Consider the following 25193-nt stretch of genomic DNA (forward strand, 5'->3'; position numbering starts at 1 on the left):
AGGAATAGAAGGAAGAAAGAGATGAGAACAGATAACCAATGAGACCTGGATAGAACAGAACAGAGACTGCATCCTGGGTGGTAGGCCCACTACTGGAGTTTGGAGATTAAAGAAAAAGAAGATAGTGCACAATTGGGAATTTTGACCTCAAATCTGAATGGGTCATTCGGTTTTCCTCCAGACATGCTGGTTACCATGGGCTTCCCATCTGTGGCACTGGTCAGAGCTTTTTGGAGTACCTTTCTGGCTAGGCTGCCGTGTGTGTGTACGCGTGCGCTCATTTTGTAGGGTTTATAGGCATCTTTTGGATCTCCTTAATGTCCTGTGACTGAATTGGTAGCCACTGGGAAAACACTTTTGCTGATGTTTACACTTTAATATGGAAATCAAGGTCCAACTTCAAGAAAATAGCCCTGTTGGCATGCCTACCGAGCATGGCCCTCCAAGGAGATGGATGAAGAGCCTTTATTCTCTCCACAGGTATCTTCCCAGTTTGAAGGTGGTGGAGAGAGTTGCTTGACCTGTCTTTAAGAAGGACACAGTGTGCCCAGGAGTGGTGTAGGAAGCTGGATTGGAGGAAGAAAGATGGGGTAACTGGGAGGAATGAGAGTGTTGGAAATGTGTACGGGAGAAGGGGTGATGCTTACAAGGCCTTGATTGCTGTCTGGGGCTGCTAGCCATGCTTTCTCCGTTTGGGTTTGAGACCTTCCTCCCTCCTCCAGGTCTATATAAATTGGCCTAAACTACCACATGTGCACCTGGAAAAAGTAAGCTTCCTTCTCAGGTGTGGCTTAAAGGCTCAGTTATAATTTTTCACTATTGTTGTCAGGAGTGTTTTCAGCCGCTTGGTCTCTCGGCTGCTGGGCTGCTCTAGGAAGCTTGCTTAGGATGCATTTCCTCTGGAAGAAGTTGTTTTTCATGATGCTAATATTATGAAGAAATCTGACATTAAGGACATCTGGGGAGGGGGTGCTCAGGAGCAGCAGAGGCATAGAAGGCAGCCACATCGCTGAGCCCTGCATTTCCTGTTTGCTGTGTTCTGGAGAGAGCAGCTGTTTGCTTTCAGCACCCCGGTGAGCAAGCCTTGGCACCAGGCTGCCTCTCCCACACTGGGTGTTGTGGCCCAGATATTTTCACTGTAGTGGAAATATCAGACTCTGGGGGCCACAGCCCAGAGGTGCTGGCACTTCCCAGATGGTGAGACAGTGCCAGCCTCTGTTTCTGCAAAACTCCAACAGGCAACTCTAAGCTTCAGAAATGGGCAGTGTACAAAATCCTGCCAGACTACAGTCTTCTGTTTGTTTCATGCCCTTGTATGTTTGATGGCCCAAGCCAATGAATTTGAGACGTGGATGAAAAATGTTGTCCCATGGGCTTTCTCAAGGGTGCTAGGTGACTGCTTGAGGGGGTGGGGGCAGAGATGCTGTCCTCCAAACCCAACTTTGGGATTCAAGAACCTAGATGAAATACCTGGTGACAGCAAAAGCCTCCTCCTGCTCCACCCCACCCCCTGTTATCTAAAGGCTACCAAAGTGATGGCCATTCTGGGAGAGGCCGTCTAGCATTTCATTCTTCTTCCCTGGAGAACCTGTGATAAGACTGGCTCTGCTCTTCACACCTCTCATCTCCAGGCATTTGTCAGCACTTTGCTTCTCTCTTAAAGCATGGACTTTCCACGTTCAGGATCTTTGCACATGTGCCTTTCATTACCCTTTGATCTGTAGCCATCCCTAAATAGTTCATTTAGGTCAACAGGAATGGTGTAAGGGAGAGTAAAAGAAGGAATGACAAAACCCTTTCTCTCTGGTGAATGAAGCACTGAGATTTCTGGATATCTGAGGTTTTGTACAGACATAAGTCTATTTGCTAGTTCCTGGCCAGCCCTGTGAGGGTGGCCAGAATGCTTCTTTCTGACTTGAGAGAGTAGCAGGGAGGCCTGCTGGGCACATCGGCCTGGGCAGGCACAGGGGTCACTGCTAGGTACAGATGTGGAGAACAGCTTATACAGAGAATGGAAAACCCTCCCCTCTTTATTTCCTTCATTGTTTTATGTACTTTTTGTTATTTTTAGATTATCTATTTCAATACTAGATGAAGTCTAGTGCCTCTCTCTGCTCTGCTTATTACACTGCCTGTAATACCTGACTTCCAATAAAAATGAGATGGTCAAACCAGACTTCATATTATTTTCCTTAAAAAACAGGAGAGATTATTATCATACTTTTGACTTGTTGGAACAGCAGGAATCCCATGATGGACATATTTCTCATTAAAACTTTTAAAGCATCTAAATGAATGCCTTTTGAGTAATTTTTTATTATAATTTTATTCATTTTTCTAGGGTGCACAGATCAATGAACCACATGGTGAATTTGATAGGAATTGGCTGACAGGGAAGTTAGTGATGCTTGAAGAAGAAGTCTAGGCTTTTCTGTATCAGACTAGTATTTAATAATAGTGCTGGCTGCTATGTGTTGACCTTAACTGGGTGCTGACTACCCATACTTCACGTAATATCACATTTAATCTTTACAGTAACTCCATGAAATGGGTAGTTATCATCATCATTTTCCTGATGAGAAAAATTGAAGCTTAGATTTTTACCCCCATTGTTCTAAAGGAGGGCTGGCAAACTTTTTCTATAAAATAACAGAAAGTAAATGTTTTGAGCTTTTTGGACCATACTATCTCTGTTGTCACTGCACAGCTCTGCTATTATAATACTAGAGAAACCATAAAAAAAAAATACAAAAACAAGGGTGGCTGTGTTCCAATGAAACTTTATTTATGGACTCCAATATTTGAATTTCGTAAAATTTTTTTTATGTCACAAAATATTATTTAAAAATTGTTTTCCAGGAGTGCCTGGGTGGCTCAGTCAGTTAAGCATCCAACTCTTGATTTCAGCTCAAGTCATGATCTCAGGGTTGTAAGATCGAGCCCAACATTAGGCTCTGCACTGAGCATGGAGCCTGTTTAAGATTCTCTCTCTCCCTCTGCCCCTTCCCCCATGCTCACATATGAGCTCTCTAAAAAAAATTGTTTTCCAATCATGAAAAATTATAAAAAACATTCTTCACTTGGAGGTTGTACAAAAATAGGTGGTGGGCCAGATTTGTAGATAAGAATAAGCAGGCAAGGAGGAATAGGATAGGATGGTCTGATAAAGGCACATTCTTACCAGAGGGAAGAGCATGTGAGCAGGGAACACAAAGCATGACGTCTCTGAGGAACTGCAGGGAATGTGAGCACAGTTTGGTAGCGTATGAGGCAAGATGAGAGGAGACAGCAAGACCCAAGTCATGACCTTGTAGGACCTTTCAAAGATTTTGGACTTTGTCCTTAGAGAAATGGGAAGCCATTGAAAAATACTAACCAAAGAAGTGACAAAGGCAATTTTTTCTTTTTTAAATTACTGGCTGAGGGGCAGCCCGGGTGGCTCAGGGGTTTAGCACTGCCTTCAGCCCAGGGCATGATCCTGAAGACCCAGGATTGAGTCCTACGTCGGGCTCCCTGCATGGACCCTGCTTCTCCCTGTGCACCCCCCTCCTCTCTCTCTCTCTCTCTCCCTCCCTCCCTCCCTCTCTTCCCCCCCTCTCCCTCTCCCTCCCTCCCTAATGAATAAATAAATAAATAAATAAATTAAATAAATAAATAAAATCTAATGACTAACTAACTGGCTGATAGGTGAAGAGTGGATCACAATTGGTCAGTAAGAGCAGAAGCAGAAAAACCAGTTAGGCAGCTGGAGAAGGGGGATGATAATGGTGTCTACTAGTAACGGTAGCCAGAACCATTTCTTGGCAACACATCAAATGGAGGTAGAACACATATGAAAACTCTGGTCCTCCATCTTCAAATCTCATGTCTTCCCTGCATGGTGTGAAATTCTTAACAGTCTCAAATGGACATTATGTATATCTGAATCTACCATTTATCTCTGAATCCTAAAACTGAAGAGCTACTCTTCCCTCACGCACAATTCTCTTCTTCTGGAGGAAGTGCTCATAAATGAGGATAGTGTTTCTTGGGTTTGAGTTATTAATTTTCATTTCCTGAGGAAATTTATTTCATCAAGGGAAATAATCCCTTGTTCAAATAATAAAAAGACCAAAGACAATACTGTGGTAATGATTTTATGTTATTTTTGTGCTGATGTTAGAAAGGTTACCGAATACTTCGTTGAAGGTCAGCTTTTCTTAAAATTTGTGTACCTTTCTTTTCCAAAATAGAAGTGGTACATTCTCTTTTACTTTTGCAGGAATTATTTGTCTGGTTGGGCACTCACAGCGACATTCCGGTTTTGATACTAGCATATATCTCTGGATCAGAGCACACTGTCCTTTGAACAATATGATGCTGAGGGGTTGGAGTTTGTTTCTGTGGAGTCCAGGACTGGGGATTAAGGAATAAAGGAAAAAGGAAAGATGAGACACAGGCCTCTGGGCAGAGGAGTGATAGTGATTTTGCCTCAACTTCTCTATAGGTTGTGACCCAGAGGTAGTAGTGGGTGATACTGACCCAAGGTAGGTGGAAGAAAGGGAACTTCAGAAAGTTATTAGGGATGAGAACCAGTGGTTATGACTTCTCAGTGAATGTTGGTTTGGGCTGATTTTTCATTTCAAATTTTCCCTTATATTACTATTTGTTACTTTGTATTCTTTCCTCCAATATAAAGCAAGATCTGTGGAGTCCGTGTCTATATTTTAAGCATCTTCTCCCATTCCATAATCTACAGTGTCTTACACACAGTGGATGCTCAATATTGAACATTGGCTCTGTTGATTTGTCACCTTTGGCATTCATGCTGCACAGTGCAACCTCTTGTCTCAAGGGCATCAGAGTTTTTAAATCTAAAATCATCACAAAGGAGACACTCAGTATATCCTGAAAGTAGGACAAATTTTGGGAATAAGCAGTAGGGAAGATTCAGGCTTCCACCGAGGATCTTCTCCTATTATGGGACTTTTGTTGACCACGTCTCTTTTTTTTCTACTTCATTTAATTAGCCTTTGATTACTTGTCTTTTTTTTTAATTTTTATTTATTTATTCGTGAGAGACACAGAGAGAAAGAGAGACAGAGGGAGAAGCAGGCTCCATGCAGGTAGCCTGACGTGGGACTCGATCCCGGGTCTCCAGGATCATGCCCTGGGTTGAAGGCGATGCTAAACTGCTGAGCCACCAGGGCTGCCCTGATTACTTGTCTTTTTGCATAGCAGGTGCTCAATATACCAGAAGTTCACTTCTGGTACTTTTTATTTATTTTCTCTAGACTCTTTGCATACTCATGCAGGTGTACATGGTGGGGCTGAAGTTATAAGATCAGAGATTTTGATATACTCTCTCCCTTCTTCCTTTCCTTTTTTAAAAATCAGTTATTGATAGTTGGTTATGTGCCAGGCACTGGGTTAAGTTCTGGGGACAGCAACAAAAGACATGGGGTCTGATTTCAAAAACATTCCAGTCTAGTGGAGACGTTAAAAAAAAATTATGACCATTTGGTGTGAAATATAGGCAGCCAGTGAGGACCTCTCCCTGCCCTAGTGGATGGGACTTCTCTGATGACTTTGCCTTCTGAACTTCTAAATGTGGTCAAGAGCAGTTAGAGTATCTGTGCAGTTGAGGATGAATTAACAGGTTCTATATTTGCCTTTCTCCATTTGTGCAGGGTGGAGATGTCTGCCCAGAGATTAATTTCTAACAGAACATCCCAGCCATCTGCACCTAATTCTGATTACACCTGGGAATATGAATATTATGAAATTGGACCAGTGTCCTTTGAAGGACTGAAGGCTCATAAATGTAAGTCTTATACAATTCCCCATTGTAAACATAATGTATTTGTCTTAACCTGTGAAATCTCCAGTGATTAATTTTCCTGAACATTCTTTTTATACAACTCTGTTCTGTATCCCCCATGTCACAGAAAACACCCCTTCCAAACATACGCGGATTGCTCAGGGACGGTATTACATGAGTGATAAAGAACTTGAAAGATTTCCTTAATGAGAGAACTTGGTTTCAAATTGAGATTTGCTTTAAAGTATTAATGATTCCACCTCTCCCAAACTGTGTGAACATTTGGTCCAACATTTGGACCAAGAATATGTACAAAAGAAAAGTCTGGAACTATTATTTGAAGAACTTTCTTTTTGTAATACATGGTCAGTGGCATCCTTTCAGCCCTCCTGGTTTTCTGGGACTGTAGAAAGCAGTCTATCTGTGTGTGTTCACAATGATGGACTGGAACATTCTGCAACCATTCCTAACAGTGTGATAGGCATGAATTGTGCTTCATGATATTGGAGTGATTAATAATCTAGCACAGAGTGAGGAAATACAGTTCTGTGCAAAGTTATTGTTCAACTCCAGTCATAACTGCATGCTGACTGGCCAACTCAAAGCATCTGTTTTCCAGAAGCTACTGCCCACTCCCAGGTAGGAAGTGGTTACCCCATAAATATTCCAGAGATGTTTGGTTGTTTCAGAATGAATATCCATAGCACCATTAACACTTTAGGCTCTTAACAGCTTCAGCTTAATGGGACTCATTACGAACTCTAAGAAAGATTAGAAATGGAGATGCAAATATGGCAAAGGAAATGCTTTTGCTCTCTTAGTATTTCCTGGATGCTGCCACTCTGACCTGTCTTGGTGTTCATGATGCCTCACATTCACTTGCTGCTCCCTTGAAAGGAAGACTTTCTAATTTTTTTCAGCTTTCTTGAGATATAATTGACAAAATTGTAATACATTTAAAGGGTACAAAGTGATGATTTAATATATGGATACGTTGTGAAAAGATTCCCTCCATGGAGTTAATGGACACACTCATCACCTCAGATATTTTTCTTTCTTTATTTTCTGGTGAGAACATTTAAGTTCTACTGTCTTGCAAATTTCAATTATACAATACACATTGTCAACTATACTAACCATGTTTTATGTTAGATCCTCAGACCATATTCCTCTTACAACTGAAAGTTTGTACCCTTTTACCAACTTCTCCCTGTTTCCCCCAGCCCCTGGCAACCACTTTTGTACTCCCTCTTTCTATGAGTTTGAGGGTATTTTTTTTTTTTTTTGGTTCCACATATAAGTGTTACCATGCAGTATTTGCCTGCTCTATTTGCCTTATTTCACATAGCATAATGCCCTCCAGGGTTCATCCATGTTGTCATAAATGACAAGAGACTTCCTTCTTTTTAAAAGCTGACTAATATTTGTGTGTGTCTGAGCATCTATGTAAATGGTGCTTCCATGCCTTAGTTATTGTGAATAATGCTGCAGTGAACGTGGGAGCATAGATATCTCCTCAAGATAATGGTTTTGTTTCTTTTGGATATCTAGCTAGAAGTGAGAATGCTGGATCATAGGTAGTTCTATTTTTACTTTTTTGAGGAACCTTCAGACTATTTATTATAGTGGCTGTACCAGCTTACATTTCCACCAGCAGTGCACTTATAGTTTCTTTCTTTTCTTTACATCCTCGCCAGCACTTTTTATCTCTTGTCTTTTTTGATAATAGATGTCCAAATAGGGATGTAGTATCTCGTTGAGGTTTTGGTTTGCATTTCCCTGATGATTAGTGATGTTGAGCACCTTTTCATGTACCTGTTGGCAATTTGGATGTCTTTGGAAAATATCTATTTGGGTCCTTCTCCCATTTTTTAATTGGATTGCTTTTAGATATTGAATTGTATGAGTTCCTTATTTTTTTTTTTTGAGTTCCTTATTATATTTAGATATTAACCCCTTATCAGATATGTGGTTCGCAAATATTTTCTCCCATTCCAGAGGTTCCCTTTTCCTTTCGTTGGTGCTTTCTTTTGCTGTGCAGAGGCTTTTGAGTTTGATATAGTCCCACTTATTTATTTTGTTGCATTTGCCTTTGCTTTTGGTATCAAATCAAAAAAATCATTGTTAAGACCAATGTCAAGGAGCTTGCTTGCTATGTTTATGACCATTATTTCGAACTCTCTATCAGGCAAATCACTTATTTCCATTTCATTAGGATCTGTTTTTGGAGATTTATCTTGTTTTTCAATTTGAAACATAGTCCTCTATTTCTATATTTTCCTTGACTCTCTGTGCTAGTTTCCTTGCATTAGAGAAAACAGCTGCCTCTCCCAGTTTTGTGTGGTCTTGTGTAAGAGATCAGCCTTGTCATTTAGCCTAGCCTGGCGTCCTAGTCGCCTCTTGAATTTTTATGATTGTCAAAGCAAACTTCTTTGTTCTCTGTGGTTCTCAGTAGTTCAGGCATGTCAAGACTTGTCTGTGTCCCCAAGGGGAAGACTGTGGTGAGCTCCTAGATGCAGCCTGATTAGAACCCAGATCCTTAAGCAGTAGCTGGGAAACTATGCAATTAAACCCCTCCCAGGGAGAAACTAGGAGATGGACGTTTTGTAGCAGGGGTGCAGGGGTGCAAGAGCACCCAGCTCTGGGGTTCCTAAACATATCAGGTTTGGCCACTTGCAGCTGACAAAATCCAAAGGCAGAAAGATGAGTGCTGGTGGAACAAGAAAGGAATTTGTTTCAGTGAGGCTAACATCAAGAAGACAGCAGACTAGTGTCTCAGACTGTCTCCAAAGTGACACAGATACTTCCAGGTTTATTTAAGGAAAATGTGAGACAAAGGTGGGCAGTAAAAGTCAGATTGATCATTGTCTTAGAGTCAGTCATGGGCAGGGTCTTGCTGGCTCAGGGTAGTCTTTTATTGCTGGATGGGGTAGTTTCGGTTCCCATCAGGGGATGCTTTGCCCAGGAATCTTTTTCCTGAGTTAAGAGATAAGCTGGAAAGAAGTACTTAATTAGAAAGTTTGAGGTTTAAATGGAGGTAGTAGAGTTCTTTCAATTTTTGCCTGAGTCTTCTCTTCTAGGCCAAGTAGATAGCTGTGAAAGTGCTCCTATGCTTGTTTAGAACTGCTTCTTTGTTTGCTATAGTCCTATAGGACTCTCAAATGTAAGCACTATTGGTATCAGAGCCAGCAGACTGGGAGCCCATCCTTTGGGTTGTATCCACAAGAACTAGGGTGTCAGACTTGTATATAAGCTCTTTACAGGGAAATACTGGTGACTCAACCAAGTCTCCCAGTTTTTATTGGAACAGACTGGAGGGAGAAGGCAGGGTTGGTTGCCAGCTTCTCTGCACTCTGGGAAAGATTGCAGGCAGCCACTAGATGTGTGCTAAATTAGAAGCCTGGCCTTAAGGCAGCATCCTTTAAAGTATGCAGGTAAACCCCTTCGAGGCAAAGAATGGGAAATGAGTGTTTTGGCCTGCTTCCTCTGCATTGAGCCTTGGTGGGATAGCTGTGGTGAAGCCTTGCATGCCCTTGAATTACTGCTTTTTTGTTTGCTATAGTCTTTGGGTTCTCATGGCCCCAGCGCTTGTGGCTTTCAGAGCTAGCTATTTTAGGGGCTCATCTCTGTGCAGTAGTCTTAAAAGTGGAGCTCTAGATGTGCTGTCCCTTCCCTTCTTACGGAGAAGCTGGAAGTTGGAGGTTTCCATCCAACCGTATGTTGCTCTGCTGGGGGTGGGGGTTTGTCAAGAGTGTGTCTCAGCTCTTCTTCATTTGCTAGAGGTATAGGAGTGACTTAGCTAGTTTCTGGATATCTTTCAGAGGAAATTCCTTCATACATAGCTGTGGATTCAGTGTGTTTGTGGAAAGAGGGGAGCTCAGGAGCCTCCTAAGTCTCCATCCTGGTCAACTGCCCATTTGAGCTAATTAAGTGATCTAGCCTTTGTCCCCATTTCCCTGTTGCAGAAAGGACTGCAAGATCCCAGGCTTCATTTGTGGGTCTTTGAGACCTAGAAGCCACTGTTGATTGGTGGCAATGGTAGAGCCTCTAGTGGGGCAATTGGAGGGCAGCGATACTGTTAGAAGTTAGTTGAACAGTTAGGTAGTCAGGGTCAGGATCCCCAACATGAAAGGAATCAGGACAGCTAAACCAAAACACTAACATCCTGTTTTGCAGCTTAGAGAGGACTATATTAGCATTCTGCTTTGCAGCCTTTGCAGAAATGACTTCTGCAAAACATCCTAAAATAAGGCAAATAGCCACCAAGCATTTGTCAGAATTACACGCAAGGGACAATTAAGACCTAAGGCCCTAGATGTCAGCCAAAAGAAAAAAAAAAAAAAAGACCATCAGCACATTGACATTAACCTAGACTTTAACCTAGGTGTGTGACCAAAGCCCTGATTGGCATGACTCAGCACACTCTGATTGTTTAAGATAGTTCCACAAAGAGCTCATAAAACCCCTAAACTTCCTCGGACACCCCCTCCCTCTCTCAGAGTTTTATATTATTGCTAAATAAACATTGCTTTGCTGCCCACCACTCTTCATCTGGTCTACCTCTTCATTTTTTGAAGTGATGTGACCAAGAACTGTGGGCACTAAAGGCAGAGAAAATCCTGTAACAATATTCTGGCTGGTTCCACATCCTGGTATCCACTAGTGGGGCTGCAAAGGGCTTCAGTTACTCATTTATTGGATCAAGGACTTACTATATTTTTTCCTTAAGAAGTCATTAATTAAACTGTATATCCTTTATCCCTGAAGTGAATAGTAATAGTTAGATGCTTTCACTCCTTCCTTTATTGATGTTCTCTCAGTATTTCTTTGTGGGGATTTTAAAAAGCACATGCATTTCATTAGGATATGCTGTCATTGATTATCCAATGGAAGGCTGCTACTGTCAAGGTGTGAAATGATCCTCCTTCATTTACTTTAATTCTTTAACCTGTTGTTTTTCTGAGTGCAATCTTTAGGTAAGAACACTTGCTTGTTAAGAATTTTAGTGGAGGGATGCCTGGGTGGCCCAGTGGTTGAGCATCTGCCTTTTACTCAGGGCATGATCCCGGGGTCTAGGATTGAGTCCCGCATGGGGCTCCCTGTGAGGAGCCTGCTTCTCCCTCTGCCTGTGTCTTGGTCTCTCTCTGTGTGTCTCTCATGAATAAATAAATAAATCTAAAAAGAATTTTAGTGGAAAGCAAAATGACTGGGAAAATTGCCAAATATTTCCCAACAATATGCACTTTAACAGCATAGTACACAAGTTTTATTTTTCTGTCAGTTTGCTCTTATCACTTTTCCTTAGTTTAAGGGACAAAGAAGACAGGCCTGCTGCTATTATTTTGGTTGGTACATTTCTAGAGACAATTGAAAATCTTTTTTAGCATATTATATTCTATAAATGATTATAGCTGGCAAGAATTCCTGCAAAATGTAGGCAGACAGGTGACACATTGAATACTAACTTTACCTACTATACTATTAATAAGGCGTGCCTTTGTTAGTTTTAGCATTCACATCAGAAAAAAACAAAATGCCTAGGTGAATCCTTACTGTTCTGATTTAAGAAATCTGATCAAAGTAGAGGTCCTTCATTTCAGGAACCTGACAATATATAGACATATAGAAAAGAATAATAAGTGTAAAACACAGACATACAGGAAAATAGAAAAGATTAAGTCAACTATTGTACAATGTATTTTGGTTTAGTCTCTTCCATCTTAAAATGCTGTGATTCTGACCTTCAAGTGTGTCTTCTTGTATTGCAGAGCAGTATTCAAAGCCAGTTCAGGTGCAGGTTTAGAAAAATAGAAGTAAGACATTTCAAAGGGAAGCATTTCTTGAAAATAACAGTTACCTTCATTTGCTTTACCTATAACAGATCATACTTGGCAATAGTAGCTCCATCTTCAGTTAGATCAGGTTCTTCTGCTTGTTGAAATAGACTCCTACCTTTAAAAGGTTTTTCGTCTGAGAAACAATCTCTGATGGTAATTGCGAATTTTCCTGTTGGTCTCAGTTTTGCATCTGGTATTAAACCTATAATATATCAGAGCTGGACATATATCTAATATATATATTTCGTGCCAGCAGAATGGACATGCACTCATTCACTCTTTTTTCAGCATATATTTACTGACCACAGGTTATGTAAGCACTGTTTTAGGTACTGGAGATACAATAGTGAACAGAAAAGACAAAAATATGTCATCTTATAGATCTTGCCTTCTAGTAGGAGAGATAAACAATAACCAAGTTAAATAAACCCATGCATTATGGTGATAGAAAAAGAATAAATTAGGGAAAGGGGATGTGGAGTTCGGAGGTAAAATTATACAGAGTGAGCATGAAAGGCCATACTGAGAAGGAGAAATTTGAGAAGTGACCTGAAGGAAGTGAGAGATTGAATTGTAAGATATCTGGGGAAGAGCATTCTAGAAAATGCTCCATGGCAAGAATGAAATGGAACATGCAAGGAAAAACAAGGAGACCAGCATGATGCCGGAGGAATGGATGAAGCAGGGTGGCAAAAGGAGTCAGGGAATAGAAAAGAGGAAAGAGGTATTAAAGCCTTTGAGGTCATGCTAAGGACTTTGACTTTTTCTCTGAGATGTCATTTGGAGAAGAAGAATAGCATCTGGCTTAAATTTCAATAAGACCTCCTGGGTGGGGGGGAAGGAAGGAGATGAGATTGGAAGCAGAAAGCCAGTCTAGGGGGCTATTGCAATAGTTCAGGCAGCTGATGATGGTGGCTTGGCCATGGTGAGGACAGTGGAGTGGTGAATGGTGCATAAATTCTGGATATTTCTTAACAATAGATCTGATAGGATTTGTCAATAGATTGGTCATGGGGCATAATAGAAAGTGAAGAGCCAAACATGATTTGAAGGTTTGTGATCTAATTGACAGGAAGAATTGCCATGAACTGAGAAGACTATGGGAGAAGCAGGAATATCAGGAGCTCAGCTTTAGACTTGTAAATTGAGACCTGTCAGACATCCAATAGGACATGGCAGGAGAGGTATGCTGTGAACATGTGAATTTAAGCATCACAGCATATAAACAATATTCAATGTTATGAGGCTGGATGAATGAGAATAGACAAAAACTGAAGAGCTACAAAAACTGAGCCCTGGCACATGCTAGCATTTAGAAGTTGGGGGTGTTGGGAGGAAAATAGCAAAGGAGCCTAAATGGAATGTACAGAAAGGTAGGAATAAAACAGGGCACTTGTGTTTCCTGGAAGCCAAATAAAGAACTTGAAGGATGAGACAGTGGTCTGTGTCAAATGCTGCTATTAGGTCAAGTAAGTTGAGGATTGTGACTTGACGGTTGGATTTACAATGTAGAAGTTATTGGGAATGATTTGAAAATAGTCTTTGTGGAGTGAGTGGGAGTAAAAGGCTGATAGAATTGGTTCAAGAAAAAAGAACTGGAAACCAGACAAATCTCTCAAGAATTTTGCTATAGGGATCCCTGGGTGGCTCAGCGGTTTAGCGCCTGCCTTTGGCCCAGGGCAAGATCCTGGAGACCTGGGATCGAGTCCCATATCAGGCTCCCGGCATGTAGCCTGCTTCTCCCTCTGCCTGTGTCTCTGCCTCTCTCTGTGTGTCTTTCATGAATGAATAAATAAATAAAATCTTTTTTTTAAAAAAAAGAATTTTGCTATAAAGGGAAAGAGAAATAGGACATTTAAGAAGACCCTGGCTACATGAGACAAGATGTTCTTAGAGAAGCAGAAGCAAAGCCCGTGGGTCAATGTGTGGCCACTTCTACATTTTAGCAGGGCCATTTGAGATGTTGTGTTGAGGAAAGACTGAAGGAGCATTCTCTTATTCCGAGCCACCAGTGAAGGCCATATCTCATGCCTTTTTTCATATGCCAGCTTGCAGAAAATGCCAGCCACACACATGGATGAGTTAGCAAGAGGCCAGGTCATCAAAATGAGAAGCAGAGCTAGAGCTGGCGAAGGCTTAGAGTAAGATATATCATTGGGAGCATAGTAAAAGCAAGTTCTGGAACAACCTTGTTGGCTCCTTGCCAGGAATTCATACCACAAAATTGTCCCTAATGCATTAGAAACCAGAAGTGGTATGAGGACAGTTCTGGCTCTCATATCCTGAACCCTCTTTCAGTTAAGTATTAATCTTTGTTTTTCATACAACCACAAGATGGAAAAGTCATCATTTATTCTTAGGAGGTGTAAGGGAGGGGACTGGGATGGGGTAGTTGCTCTAATGCTACCCTAGAGTAGAAAAGATACTCATGGAGAAAAACAGGATCACACCAGTGAAAGCCATGCTGTCATCAGCTTTTGACTCTGTTTCATTCCATTCATTAGTGGTCAGGTTGAGGGAAAGTGATTTTATTATGACACATTCCATTTGGAATTCCCCTTGGCAATTTGCTCTACCTCTGTGCTGTAATGATCCCTACATAGGCAGGACAGAAACGGCTGTTGGGCTCTGTTAGAAACAGTTTTAGAAGGCTTCTCTTGGCCTTCATGACCAACTGGCCTCATTAGAGCTTCAGTTTATGTAAACCTTTGAATCCTTCTCAGGAAAGGGCCAGGGGCTTTGCTTTCCCTGTTTTACTGCAACACCCATGTCCATGAAACTTGGTATATAAATAAAACTGCAAGAGAGTTTGGATATGTTTGGAGTGAGATGGAGACCTCTGATAATCTCTGAAAGGGGCTCAGGGTAAAAAAGTACTCTAGGGTTAGGCCAATGTGGTAGGGGATGAGGTAGAGGAAAATTAGCGGAAATAGTCACAGGAACCAAAATTCCGTTTGAAGAGGAATATGAATAACCAGAGCCACTTAATGCATATTGTGATAGGAAATGTAGATGCCATGTTGTCAAGAAAGTGCTTGGAAATGCTGTTGGATCCCTGGGGATTTTCAAATCCTAACCACAGCCCTGCTTCCTAGTCTGCTCCCCCGTGACTTCAAGGAAGGGCTATGACCTTCTCATGCCCCATATTATTGCTGCTTTTTTGATCAGCTCCCTGGGGCACTAGGAAGGCAGAGAGAAGAAACTAGGCTGGGTAAAGGCAACCCTCCTCCATATTATCCCACCCTGAGCTAGAGAAGTGAAGGACTGATGGGGATCCAGCCATTGTTTGGAAAACAATGTGTGAAAGTTGCCTAATGCAAACACCTTCCAATATGAATCAACATGACTAGGCCAAATTCTCAACTGAGAACTTCAATATAAGTCTTGCCTATACTTTTAGAATTTGCTTTTATTATGCAGGTAGTTGATGAAGTGCAGGATGCTGAACTGTCATTATCTGTACAGTGGTGCTTCATAGGCTCTGCCCCCACAATTAGACGTTATTGTTGCATATTGGTTGCACTTGTGTATATGTATTTTTTGGTATTTGTCCTTTTAGGCTTCATTTCCACTGTATTATAAGGCAAAGTCAGTAATTTCTATTTCTTTGGCACTCTTGATCCAAGGAAAGATATATTAGTTTTATATGCAGACCACTGAATAAACCTTGTTGAATAATAGTTAAATGACACATGTCAGAAGTTTCTGGGCAATCCTGTATGTAGAATGAAATACGAATTATTCAGAATAAATTGCTAATCTGATTTCTTCATTTTAGTAAAAGGGGAATACATAATTTAATTAGAATGATGCTTTGCATTTAGACACATTTAATGTATAAGCACCAATTCTTTTTTTAAAAAAATTTCTAAGCATCCTTTCTTTGAATAGATCAGAAAATGTAAAATATTTTTAGCCATTCTGACTAATATGAGGTGGTATCTCATTTGTGAGGATGCGGAGAAAGGGGAACCCTCTTACAGTGCTCATGAGAATGCAAGCTGGTACAGCCATTGTAGAAAAACAGTGTGGAGGTTCCTCAAAAAGTTAAAAATAGAGCTACCCTACAACTCAGCAATTGCACTACTTGCTATCTACCCAAAGGATACAAATATAGTGATCTAAAGGGGCACTTGCACACCAGTGTTTATGGCAGCAATGTCCACAATAGCCAAAATATGGAAAGAACCCAGATGTCTATTGACAGATGACTGGATAAAGAAGATGTGATATACATACATATATATATATATATATATATATATATATATATATATATATATATAAAATAAATACATAATATAAATATAAATATATATAATAGAATATTACTCATCCATCAAAAAGAAGAAATCTTACCATTTGCAATGACCTGGATGGAACTAGAGGATATTATATTAAGCAAAATTACTCATTCAGAGAATGATAAAATACCATATGATTTCACTCATATGTGGAATTTAAGAAACACAATAGAGGATCACAGGGGAAGGGAGGGAAAAATAAAGACGAAATCAGAGATGGAGACAAAGAATAAGAGACTCTTAACCATAGGAAACAAAAGGGGTTGTTGGAGGGGGAGGTGGGTAAGACAGTGGGGTAACTGGGTGAATGCGGTAACTGGCATTAAGGAGGGCACTTGAGGTAATGAGCACTGGGTGTTATATGAACTGATAAATTACTAAACTCTACCTCTGAAACTAATAATACAGTATACATTAATTAGCTGAATTTAAATTTTAAAAAGACTTTAAAAAAGAAAATGTAAAATAATTCAACTTTGGTGCCTCCCCCAGATTTGAGACCCTATAATATATGTGCCAGTTTGTGTAGACCATCCCGTCTCATCTCTGTCCCAAGGGATATCTTGGGGTGACTATTACCCAAGATGGGATCAAGGAAGGGCCCATGTAGAGAAGTAGAGAAGCATAAACATGTCATGGGGCTCAAAGGAGGGAGAAAACACATCAGTTAGGGAAGTTAGTCCAGGCTTTGTGAAGGAGATGGTGTAAGGAAGGGGCTTTGAAGGATGGATAGGTTTTCATTAGCTCTGTGTTGGGGAAAGTTGTCCCAGCCAGGTGAGAGTAAGAGCCCCTGAAAAACTATTGATCTTAGGAAGTTATGGCTAAGAGTTAAGGTAAGTATGGGGACACAGTGTTCCTTTGTCTAATTGGAAACATGGGTTTTAAAGTATGGGTAAACTGGGAGAAATTGATGATAATTTTAACCAGCTATTAAGCTGGCAAATATTTTCTCAGTTGCCAGACACCATAGGAAGTGCTTTACATAAGGAATCTCTTTTAATTTGGGAAAGACAAATCTGTTTTTGCTGAAGAGTTGTTTGTTTTGTTTTTGTTTTGAAGAGATTTTTTTATAAAGGAGCAATATTAACAGAGTTGTCATAAAGTAGGTTCATAGAGGCATAGGGAAAAGTAGAAGACAGGGAGAGTACTCAGGAGGTGATTCATATGTTCTCAAGAAGTAATGAGACTTGAGTTATTCCAGCATGAATATAAGTGAAAATACAAAATTGGGATGGTTTGAATCAGAATTCACTTTTTTTAATTAATCAGGCTCCATGCCCAATATGGGGCTTGAACTCATGACCTTGACATCAAAGTTCATATGCTCTAAGCCAGCTAGGGACTCCCAGAATTTATTTTAAATTTTATATTGCAGTCTCTGCAAAAAAGGGTATTTTCTAGCTCAGGACACTTTAATGGAATCTTAAGGATCTCGATGGTCTACCTTCTATCCTGGATTCCTTCAAGATATGGAAACCAAGAATCAATAAGGCTAAAGTCGCTCAGTGTTATCTGAGACAGAAACCCAGAGGCATGCAGACTCTTCCATCTCCCTCATTCCCTACATCCTCTCTGTCCCTGGTTGACTATGGGGTCAAGAATGTTAGATTACTGATTTTCTTCTCCTCTTGTAACAAAAAGCCCAGATTCCTTGGATGTTGAAGTTTTAAGCTGCCATGAAGTACTAATCCCAGTATTAACTATTTACAGATTCCATTGTGATTGGATTTTGGGTTGGTCTCGCTGTCTTTGTGATTTTCATGTTTTTTGTGCTGACTTTGCTGACCAAGACGGGAGCTCCACACCAAGAGTAAGTTTGGGTCTTTCCTAAATTACCTATTCAGCCCCATGGGGAACTAAGTAAACAGACATACTATCCAGGTCTGGGGTTGCTTTCAATGGTGGAAAAAGGGGGTGGTTATGGATTTACTGCCTGGATCCAGTTGCCTTGGGTGGGATCCACCTTCCTCCTGGTACTTTGCCTCTTGCCCTTTGGGCTTATTTTCAGGTGGACCCTTGTGAACCTAGGTTTCATGGTCCTTTATGATTGTCTTAATTCTGATCCAGGCCTGATTTTTATTTTGAAATGTTTATTAATTAGGATGTATTTTCTCCTTCCTCCCAAAAGAATTTAGATGACTCACCAGACCAAAAACAGTGGCAGGTGTAGGGGGGAGGCCGTAGCAAACTGGGATGAAAACCAGTTTTAAGAAATATTTCAAGGAACAGAGAAGTAGTTATAACTGGGTACTTAGTTGAATTATTGACAATAAACAGTGAGTTCAACACTGAGCTTTCTTGAAACTAGGATAAAAAAAAGAAACACCAAGGATTATGTAATTCTCCTGGCAGGATAAAGGAAATTTGTGTTGGGCTTTGGATTTACGGAGGAAATTATTACAAGGCGCTTGACGTACATTGAATAACATCAGAAGGTTATCTGTTCAGTTATGGATCTCAAAAAAACTCAGAAATGTTATAGAGGAGTTTTATTATCCCAACACTTCAAACAAAGAGAAAAATAACATATGTTGAATACCTTTTAAGTCAGTCCCAGCTAGCAGAGATAGTGCACTCAAGTTAGGCTAATTAGAAGAGCTTTTGTTGAAGGGACTATCCACAAGTTGTGGCCAGATGGCAGGATAACCCCACGAAATAGCACAGGACCCCTGGTTGGCAACACTGAGGGGAAGTTACCACCCTAGACCTGAAGTGGACCCAGGAATCCTGTGGAAAGTGTGGCAGAAAGGAGCCGTGACTTTGGGTTGAGTGACACAGCTAGCCAGAGGCAACCTCTCAGGGAGGGACCTCAAAATAAATACCAAGACCTTTTTTTCCTCCCCTCCTTCCATCTCTCAATTGCTTGCCATTGGCTGACCACAGTGGCACCGCCTGCAGCCAGTCTCCAGCAGAGGTCAGTTTCCTAGGGCACAGAGCACACAGCAGCACGCAGAATGATGGAGAGCCACCCGGGAGAGTAAATGGAAGAAATTTAGCACAAATCCTACCACTTTATGTCTGGTAGCTCACTTACTCCTCAGAGCCTGGCAATAGGATTCTCGTTGTTGGATCTCATCACACACTCTCCAGCATCTGCTGTTCAATCTTCAACCTGTACTTGCACTCTAACAAGTGCCTGGATAGAGGGAACAGTTCTGCTCTTCACTCAGCTATTTTCAGACATTAAGGTGTAGAAAAAAAGTTAAATACATTTTAAATGAAAGGAAAATAACCATTTTATTGAGGCATATGGAGACATCTTGTTGAGAATCTCTTTACAGCCACTGAAGCCACTAAGAAGACGGGGACCTTTCTTTTCTTCCGTGTCCTCATAAAAACCTGTACATGCCTTTCATCTATTATACTAGTCCAGGGAATTCTAAGATATTGTGTGGGTTGCAACAGTAGTCAGAAGAGCTGAGGACAAACTCAGATTAGGGAACATCTCATAGAGTGACCAGGGAACAACAACACTGTTATCTTCCTTTTCTTCAAAGGGTCAGATGGGTTTTTGCAGGACTGTTGGGATATATTTGCTTGCTATAGGATGCAGGTGATCTTTATGGTTAAGAACACCCTATCCCAGAATAAAACATGACTTCATATAGTGATTAATTTTATGCATCAACTAGTCTCGGCCATGATACCCAGATATTTGATCAACTATTACTCTGTTTCCGTGTTTATTTTTTTTAACGAGGTAAGAGTTAAATCAGTAGACTCTGAGTAGAGCAGATCATCCTCCATAACGTGAGTGGGTTTCATCCAATCACTGGAAGGCCTTCCTTGAAAGAGAATGATATCTCTCAAGCAAAAAGGAATTCTGATAGAAGACTGCCTGCAGTCTCACACTGCAACTCTTCCTGGGGTTTGGACTTGCTAGCCTCTACAATCACATGAACCAATTGCTTAAAGTAAATCTCTCCCTTCCTCTCAGTAGTTAGATACACACACACACACACACACACACACACACTCACACACTCACTCACACTCCTGTTTTTGTTTCTCTGGAGCCCTGACCGATACATTTCCTTAATATGTCATGGTGACCCTAGGTAGCTGAGAGTTGCATTTCTAATCTTTCAATTGGCAGTTCAGTCCTACTGTTAGATGGTTTTTCTTTTGATAGTGGTTCTGAATAATCTTATTCAAGGAACATGGGTTATTGTAACTCTGCTTTAATGAGGTTAAGGAGAAAGTATAACCTTTTCTTTTTCCTTTAATAAAATAATGGATCAGCTCTCAGGGCCACATTTTAAATGCTTCTTTGAGTCTGAGGCAGTATAAGATATGGCATTTGGTTGCACTATATCATAATAGAAAACTGAAAGAAACAGACATGAGGCAAAATCCCTAAGTGGATCAGTTAAAAAGGCTTTTAGATCTTAGTAAAGTTGACATTTATTTGGCAGATATTTTCTCTAAAGGAGACATTTTTTTTTCCACTCAGTCAACTTTAATATAAAACAACCAATTTAAGCTTCCTTGTGTGATAATTAGGCGTGGAGGAAGGAATGATAAATCATTGAGAATAAGAGCTTTTTTTTTTTTAATGTTTACCATATACTAGGGTCTACTAATCACTTTCTATGTATCTCACTAAGTCCTTCACAGGAAGACAACGTAAATCCTGTAAGAGTTCCAACTTTACAGATGAGAAAAATGGATTCATTTTTCTGAGGGTTCACAGGTAAAAACAACTATTGGTCCAGGCCTCAAACCAAAGCCTCTTTGACTCTGAAGCCCCTGTTATTAACCACCACGTGAAGTGATCTCATATTGGTAATTTTTAATCTCTTCCTTCTACTGAACTAAAGATACTAACAATCAATCAGATTCATTTTCTTATATCACATCCTGGACCACGCATGGGCTCTGGAGTCAAGAATTTCCAGATTTGCTTGCCTGAGACTTTGGGTTAGATTCTTAACCTCTTTGCTTGAGTTTCCTCATTTGTAAAAATAAGATAGTATCTGCCTCCTAGGATAATTGTAAAGATTCAATGAGCCAATGCTTGTGGAATTGCTGACAAAGGTGTATTTACCGTGGTCCTCAATGAAGGTTGGTCATCCCTGGGCTGCTGGTGGAAGGCCTGCTGAGGGCTGGGGATCTAGGAAAGCAGGAAGGAGAAGAAAAACCTATCCTCCCATGGGACAACCAGGCCCTAAGCATTCATATTTGATCTGCACTCGCCAGTGCTTTACCCCATCCTCACCCTGGGTGTGTCGTTCAGGCAAATGGTGGGATGACTTTAGAGAGGATGCTAAGTGATGGGTCAGATCAGAAGGACTGACACGTCTGAATTCTGACTGCTTTAGCTGTCTGGCTCCCTGGGTGGTTTGTCCCAAAGAACAGTTACTTCCTCGAGTAGGATATCAGGTAACATCCGTTTGGAATATGACTCCGACATTCTGGTTAAGATACCTGATCAAGTCTTCAACTTCAGAATGAACTAGTGCTGAGTCTACTGCTTAATTCTATCTCTTTCTCCATGGAGGTATTTCAAGGCAGGACGTGCATCTCTTTGAAAGCAGTAGGACACAAGGACGGCAGATACCACAACCCGTGACTCTACTCCTTGTGCCTTACCCACAACAGACATCACTCATCGACTGTGCTATCTACCTGCATTGTTGGGACTTGGCCTCAGAATTGTTTTCAAAGCATCACTTTGGGGCACCTGGGTGGTTCAGTCAGTTAAGCGTCTGACTCTTAATTTTGGCTCAGCTCAAGGTCTCAGGGTTGTGAGATGGAGCTCTGAGGGGAGCTTTGTGCTAAGCAGGGAATCTGCTAGAGATTCTTTCTCTCCCTCTGCCCCACCCCGACTGCACTCATGTATGCATTCTTTCTCTCCCTTGCTATCAAAATAAGCAAATAAATCTTAAACAAAACAAAACAAAAATACCACTTTGGGCAGCTTTGAGGAATCAATCACAGTTTTCACCCAAGAGAGAATATGTATTTGCCAACCCTGGCTGGACCTTCATTTAACAATATTGGATGGTAGGAGTTGAGATCCATTTGCTACACAGAGCCAATGACATTACAATATAATGGGCAAGTTTTTTCTCTGGAGTTTTCAAATTGGATCATATTAGCATAAAAACTTCAATTCTGGAATCACTGACTTCTCAATGGCTTTTGTGAAGAGAGAGAATGTGTAATAATCAGTTTAGATTATGAGACAGTAACAAACTCCTCAAATCTCAGTATGACACAAACAGGTTTATTTCTCACTCAAGCTAACCTGTTTGGTTAGCAAATAGGTGGACAGAAGCTTCTCCACTGTCTCCAACACTCAGCCTCCTGGGTTACACTAATAGGGAAGGGCATCTGCGGAGACCTCACACCTGCCCTTCTGTTCTTCAGCCAGGAAGTGGTGCAAATCATCTTCCTCTCACAGCTCATTGGCCAGAACTAGCCACACCCACTGCCTGCCCAGGCTGAGAAGGGTAATCAGTGGGCCCAGAAGAAGAGAACCAGGCACTGGTGAGCACTAGAGAAGTATACCGCAGAGGAAAAAAGACTATTATAAAGCTGACATCACCTTTCTTAAAAGCTTTTAGGCCCAAGACACAGCTTTAATGGGGATTATTTTTCTTATGGAATATTTGCAGTTGTGTGCAGGGGATGGTGGGGCGGGGGGAACCCTCTTACCTGAATCCTTTATGGACAATGAAGATAAAAGAACCATTTTCTCCTGCTTTCTCAGCGAAAGAGGCATTCACTCTGTGCTGTCTTGTTAAAGCATTATAGCACCATTATCATAAATCTGCCAGGGAGAGAGTAACGGAAAAGGCTTGGATCACATTTTTATGTTGAATACTTTGGACTTCTAAAAAAACTACCCAACTCCAGATATCATATGCCTCAAATACCCTCCTTTTACAGCCTTTGTTTAGTGTGCCTTGTCCAAGTGGGGATGTTCTTCATTTAGGAGTAAGTGCAGAATTGCTTGTGACCTTATAAAAATGGAAATTACATTTTACTTTGAATTGCAATTTACCTGAATATGGCACTTGCTAAAAAATGGGTACAGTGCACCTAAAAGCTAATAGCAAGAAAATGTCAGTGCTCGATGTTTTTGATAATGACCAAGGCCACAGGAGCTAGCTGGCAGCGTGCAGACATGGTGCATATTCCTGAGGAAGTCCTGACATTTTGAGAGGTCTCCCACCATCAACAGGTCAAAAATCTGACTATTTTATGTATCAGATTCAATTTATACACGCTTTGGCAAGAGTTATTTTTAATTTCCCATCAACTGAATGTTGTTTTCTGAGTGCACAGCTGTAGTTTGCCCGGGACTGTGCTGAGGGTCGTTCTAATGTAGTGAATGCTTTCTTGCCCCAGAGAGCCTGACCTCTTCCTAGTAAGTGAGAACTAGCAACTAGAGTTACCAAATGGCACTTCCACACCCAGGCAGAGGGTTGGGTAGGCACTTCTAGGGTTTGTTACATGAAATAAAGCTTTCAGCACAGGCTACAGCCCCATAAATATCAGTGGTTATTCTTGCTTTCTCATTAGTTGTTAATCAGAGATTTCACTCTTAGCAGATCTCTGTTTAACTTAACACTTCCCTGAAAGCCCACTGGGAATGACTTCTGGAAGTACAGGTACCCACAGGCTGGACTGCCTACCACTCTTCATGAGCAAGGCAAACCCATAGGCAGTCATGGGTATACCAAGACTCAGCACAGCAGCAGACACTTCACTTGTAAAAAATTGTAAGAAATCTGAAAAATCCCTAGAGGAATAACCCGGAGCATTACAGGTGTTTTCCTTCTCCAGATGAAGGTAAGAGAGGTCTGTCCTCTTGACCTGATTTCGCTTTTAGATCGCAGAGGAAGGAGCACTGTGCTTAGCACTGGGGGTGGCTGTGCCTTTCATGGGAATCAGGGCTTTGGACCACTGGGCAGATACAGCTGTGCAGTATACTCATTGAGGGTCTAATGACTGCAAGGCCCTTTGGAGATGCAAAGATGAACAAATACAGCCCAGCAGTGTAGAGGGGGGAAAGGGCTGTACAAAAATAGCTCTGACATGAGGCAGGAACAGATGTGTCTTGTAGGAGAAGGTCAGTGAAGTATAGCAGGAGCTCAGAGAAGGGATAGATTCCTTCCCACTGGGAGTTCAGAGAGTCTCCTTAGAGACAGTGACATTTGCATTGGACAGTGAAGAAGGTATTTGACAGATAGGGGTAGATGGGCCCATCAGGCAAGAGGAACAGCACAAGCAAAGCACAGAGAGGGACAATCCTGGGTACATCTGAGGATGGTCAGGTGCCATGTGGCTGGACCATAGAGTTAGCAAGGGGGCTGGTGGGAGAGCATATCAGGTGATGCAAGGGTGGGGAGCCTGAGCTATCAGGCAGAGAGTTTGGGGGAGTCAGGGAAAGATTGTGAGCAGGGAATATCATAGGAGTAATGCTAATCAGTGCAGGTGCCAGAGGACTGGATGTTAGAGGCTCTCTGTTCAGATACAAAAAAATTCCACAGGGACAGAGAATATATGACACAACCCATGGGGAGAAGAGAGAAAAATCTAAGAATCAGAACAGTCTGAACAGTCTTTTTATTCTGGCTGGTGGAGTTCAGCAATGTTGCAACAAATAGGTTAAGTCCCAGCTGCATTTCTTATAACAAGATGAAAATGAGGAATAACAAAATCTTTTTTTAAAAGATTTTATTTATTTATTCATGAGAATACACAGAGAGGAGAGAGAGGGGCAGAGACACAGGCAGAGGGAGAAGCAGGCTCCATGCAGGGAGCCCGACGTGGGACTCGATCCCAGCACCCCGGGACCACGCCCTGGGCCAAAGGCGGCGCTAAACCGCTGAGCCACCCAGGCTGCCCTAGGAATAACAAAATCTTAAATAAAAGAACATGATTTTGAGGGATTCCTGGGTAGCTCAGCAGTTGAGCATCTGCCTTCGGCTCAGAGCATGATCCTGGTCCGAGGATTGAGTCCTGCATCGGGCTCCCTCTGAAGAGCCTGCTTCTCCCTCTGTCTTTGTCTCTGCCTCTCTGTCTTTCATGAATAATTAAATAAATCCTTTTTAAAAAACATGATTTCAAGGTTCAGTGTCCTATGAAAATGAACTATTGTAATTTTTTAAAAGTTCAGATAAAACAGGAGAACTTCTCTTGAACCTACTAGCTATATCATCAATTTCATGATGACAAGATCTAGAATAGGTAGGAATGTAACAAAAACAATTAAAAATGCTAAAATTATTAGCAATTTTA

At 41.2% G+C, this 25193-nt stretch overlaps 1 protein-coding gene across 8 annotated transcripts in view; it reads left to right on the forward strand.

The window, feature by feature from the left end:
* Positions 1 to 25193, forward strand: part of MRAP2 (melanocortin 2 receptor accessory protein 2) — a 123531-nt gene that overhangs the window by 91211 nt on the left and 7127 nt on the right. For 5 of the 8 annotated variants that reach the window (XM_049092324.1, XM_025444783.3, XM_025444781.3 and 2 more), the window contains 2 exons: positions 5670 to 5803; positions 17652 to 17751. In XM_049092324.1, the coding sequence (XP_048948281.1) occupies positions 5677 to 5803; positions 17652 to 17751 (227 nt within the window). In that variant the 5' untranslated portion in view covers positions 5670 to 5676. Of the gene's footprint in view, positions 1 to 5669; positions 5804 to 17651; positions 17752 to 20548; positions 20635 to 22213; positions 22434 to 25193 lie in introns of those variants that run through there. The other 3 variants (XM_025444786.3, XM_049092325.1, XM_035698125.2) reach the window with 3 other exon arrangements.

The sequence above is a fragment of the Canis lupus genome, chromosome 12 (genome assembly GCF_003254725.2).
Source record: "Canis lupus dingo isolate Sandy chromosome 12, ASM325472v2, whole genome shotgun sequence".
In the NCBI taxonomy this organism is placed as follows: domain Eukaryota; kingdom Metazoa; phylum Chordata; class Mammalia; order Carnivora; family Canidae; genus Canis; species Canis lupus.